Source organism: Saprolegnia parasitica (genome assembly GCF_000151545.1).
Source record: "Saprolegnia parasitica CBS 223.65 unplaced genomic scaffold supercont2.960, whole genome shotgun sequence".
Classification (NCBI taxonomy): Eukaryota; Oomycota; class Saprolegniomycetes; order Saprolegniales; family Saprolegniaceae; genus Saprolegnia; species Saprolegnia parasitica.
Genome location: NW_012157354.1, coordinates 1 through 2,745, shown reverse-complemented (window position 1 = coordinate 2,745; position 2,745 = coordinate 1). Strand labels below are relative to the sequence as shown.

Below are 2,745 nucleotides of genomic sequence, written 5' to 3'. Positions count from 1 at the left end.
ACCCGAAAAGCTGGATGACCGCTTTTACGACTGGACCGCGTCGCAGCCGATTGGTCAGATTCCGCAAGTGAACGCCACGTACGGGTACCTCGAAGGCGTCTTCGGCATCATGAACGAGCGCCAGCTCGCAATGGGCGAGAGCACGTGCGGAGCGCGGTTCGTGTCGCGGCCCATCTCGGACGGCGGGCTCGCACTCCTCGACATCACCGAGCTCGGCCGCATCGCGCTCGAGCGGACGACGACGGCGCGGGATGCCATTCTGCTCATGGGTCGTCTCGCCGAGACCTACGGGTGTGCAGTCATGCCTAGTACACAACTCTGTACGAGTGTGCTTGTATACTAGGTACTATGGCTCGGATTGGGACAACGACGACGCGTATGCGAGCGCCGGCGAAGCGCTCACGATCTCCGACACGACCGAGGCCTGGATGTTTCACATTCTGCCGGACGACACGGGCGCATCTGCGCTCTGGGCCGCTCAGCGCGTGCCAAGCAACCACATTGCAGTGGTTGCCAACGAGTTTGTGCTTCGGGAGATCCAATTCGACGACGCAGACAACTTTCTCTCCTCGTCCAACCTCCGCGACGTGGCGGCGCGCAGCGGGTTTTGGGAACCGACCTTGCCCTTTGACTTTACAGCAGCGTTTGCGTACACGGGAGCGTCGTCCGAGGCGTCGACGCGCCGCGTCTGGCGTGTCTTCAACCTCGCCGACCCGTCCAACGCGCTCAGCCCGTTCACCGACTTGTACGCAAGCAACTATCCGTTCTCGATCGCGGTAACGATATCCTCGACCGCCTATTTCATTTCGAGCGAATATGACTCGTAGCCCGCGAGTCCGCTCTCGGCCCACGACCTCATGGCCTTTCAGCGCGACCACTTTGAAGGCACAGCCTTCGACTTGACCCAGGGACCGGCCGCCGGTCCCTTTGGCGACCCGGAGCGCTACAGCACGGCACAGAGCGGCGGCCGATTTGAGCGCAGCATCGCCGTGGCCTCGTCCACGTACTCGTTTGTCGCAGTGCCGACGGCCACGTCGCAGGACCTCGGGCTTCTCTGGTGCGTCGGCGAGTCGTTGCCGAGAGGATTTCTTAGCGCAAAGGTTAGGTTTGGCGCCCATGCGCCGGACGCCAACACGTACATTCCGCTGCACGTCCGCATCTCCGAGGTGCCGGCGCGTCTGAGCCAAGGCTCGCTGCGGGCGTTCGACTTGAACGTCACCTTTTGGCTCCACGCAGTCCTGGGCAACTACGCAGCGCGCTACTACAAGTTTGCGCACCCCGTGATTGCCGAGACGCAGGTCGCGCTCGAGTCGGCCATGCGCTCGAGTAGGCCGACACCACAAAAGTATTCAGGCTCATTTTGCTAGCGTAGCACTCAAGGATGTTGACCGTGTGGCGCCAGCGCTGCGAGATCTCCAGGGCGACGATGCAATGGTGGCGTACTTGACGACCAACGCCGACGTGGCTGCAACGCAAGCCCACGACGTCTTCTTCGCTCTTTTCTCGAGCGTCGTCACGCGCTTCCACGACGGCTACGTCGTGGCCAACGCGACAAGCGCGCGCTTGAGCACCACGCCGATGGGGTACCCGGACTGGTACCTCAAGAGCGTCGGGTACTTCGACCCGCTCGGCGGCGCGAGTGCGTCGTCCGTCGGCGCGATCGTGTTTCTCATTCTCGTCATCATCATCGCGCTCAGCGTCGGCGTCGGCTTTTACGTCGGCCGCGTCCGCGCTGCCAAGAAGCGCGGCTATGCTTACATTCAATAAAGCGCTCGAGAATGACGACACACATTGCATCCACGTAAATTGCACGCTACAGGTCACATCCAGACATACCAGAAACGTCGCGAGCACGGAGGCAACACGGGCCATCGCCGCTGGTGGTGACGCAAGGAGCGGAACGGCGATGCTAGAAACTAGGCTTGTCGCAGAGTCTTGTGCGAAGGATGAGCTCTGCCTCACGGCTCGTAGACAGCCCGTGCGCCCCTCGACGGCGACGCTGTTGTATGGAGAAGCCTACCTGGTGGGTACCCTCACTCGTCTCGAGACGAGGTCAACACGAGAGCCGAGCCAAAGCGCTGTATGAACCTACACACCACACCTGACGGAACATCACACTGGCAGCGCACTCGTGCGGTCGAAGGAAGGGAGCTAGAAGCCGCTGTAGGCCTGACGTGGCAAGCCCTAGCCCCGACCTCGTGTTTAAAACCGATGCATTGTGTTTTATTCACTGCAACTGACGGTGATTGGGCCACGTAGTATTGTATTGCGTCATCGCGAGCATGGCGGACGAAGCCGAAGTCGAGTCGTTCGGGCCGCCCGAGCCCGTCGCGCCGTGGAACTGGTCGAGCATCCCGGACTACGGTCCCGTGCAGCAGTACCAGCACGTCGTCGCCTTCCTCCTCATTGGCGTCAGCATGACGCTCGTGTACGAGTACACCACGTACCATACCTCTGTGCTCGACCGCGGTCTCACGCATGGCGTAGGTACTTTGACCAAGTCTCGCGCGAGTTTGCTTACCCGCTCATCTGGTTGGCCATCTTCTTTCGGCTCCTCGCGCACCTCTCGCCGCGCGAGCTCAGCGAAGAGGACGAGATCGCGGCCCGCGAAAAGGCCGAGCAGATCGCGTTCAAGAAGCGCCTCGCCGCGCTCGCCAGCGAAGACGACGAGAACGACGACGAGACGGCGCCAACGACTGCCGATGACGCTTTGCACGCCAAGAAGCAGCAATAATTTCTGCCATC

The 2,745-nt window shown here is 61.5% G+C and overlaps 2 protein-coding genes across 2 annotated transcripts; both read left to right on the top strand.

The window, feature by feature from the left end:
• Positions 1–105: 105 nt before the first annotated feature.
• Positions 106–1,767, top strand: SPRG_18081 (hypothetical protein; the record flags this gene model as incomplete). The annotated part of the gene is made up of 5 exons (XM_012357509.1): positions 106–291; positions 344–776; positions 828–1,057; positions 1,106–1,326; positions 1,373–1,767. The coding sequence occupies exons 1-5, from the start codon at positions 110–112 to the stop codon at positions 1,765–1,767; spliced, it is 1,461 nt and encodes a 486-aa protein (XP_012212899.1). The 5' UTR covers positions 106–109.
• A 501-nt stretch (positions 1,768–2,268) lies between these two features.
• Positions 2,269–2,739, top strand: SPRG_18080 (hypothetical protein). Its single transcript, XM_012357508.1, has 2 exons — positions 2,269–2,443; positions 2,488–2,739. The coding sequence occupies exons 1-2, from the start codon at positions 2,283–2,285 to the stop codon at positions 2,732–2,734; spliced, it is 408 nt and encodes a 135-aa protein (XP_012212898.1). The 5' UTR covers positions 2,269–2,282; the 3' UTR covers positions 2,735–2,739.
• The last annotated feature ends 6 nt before the right edge of the window (positions 2,740–2,745 follow it).

Coding starts and splice junctions, on each gene's coding strand:
- SPRG_18080 (XM_012357508.1), top strand. CDS start 2,283: ATGGCGGACGAAGCCGAAGTCGAGTCGTTCGGGCCGCCCGAGCCCGTC. Junction 2,444..2,487: donor CTCGTGTACGAGTACACCAC/GTACCATACCTC, acceptor CGCATGGCGTAG/GTACTTTGACCAAGTCTCGC.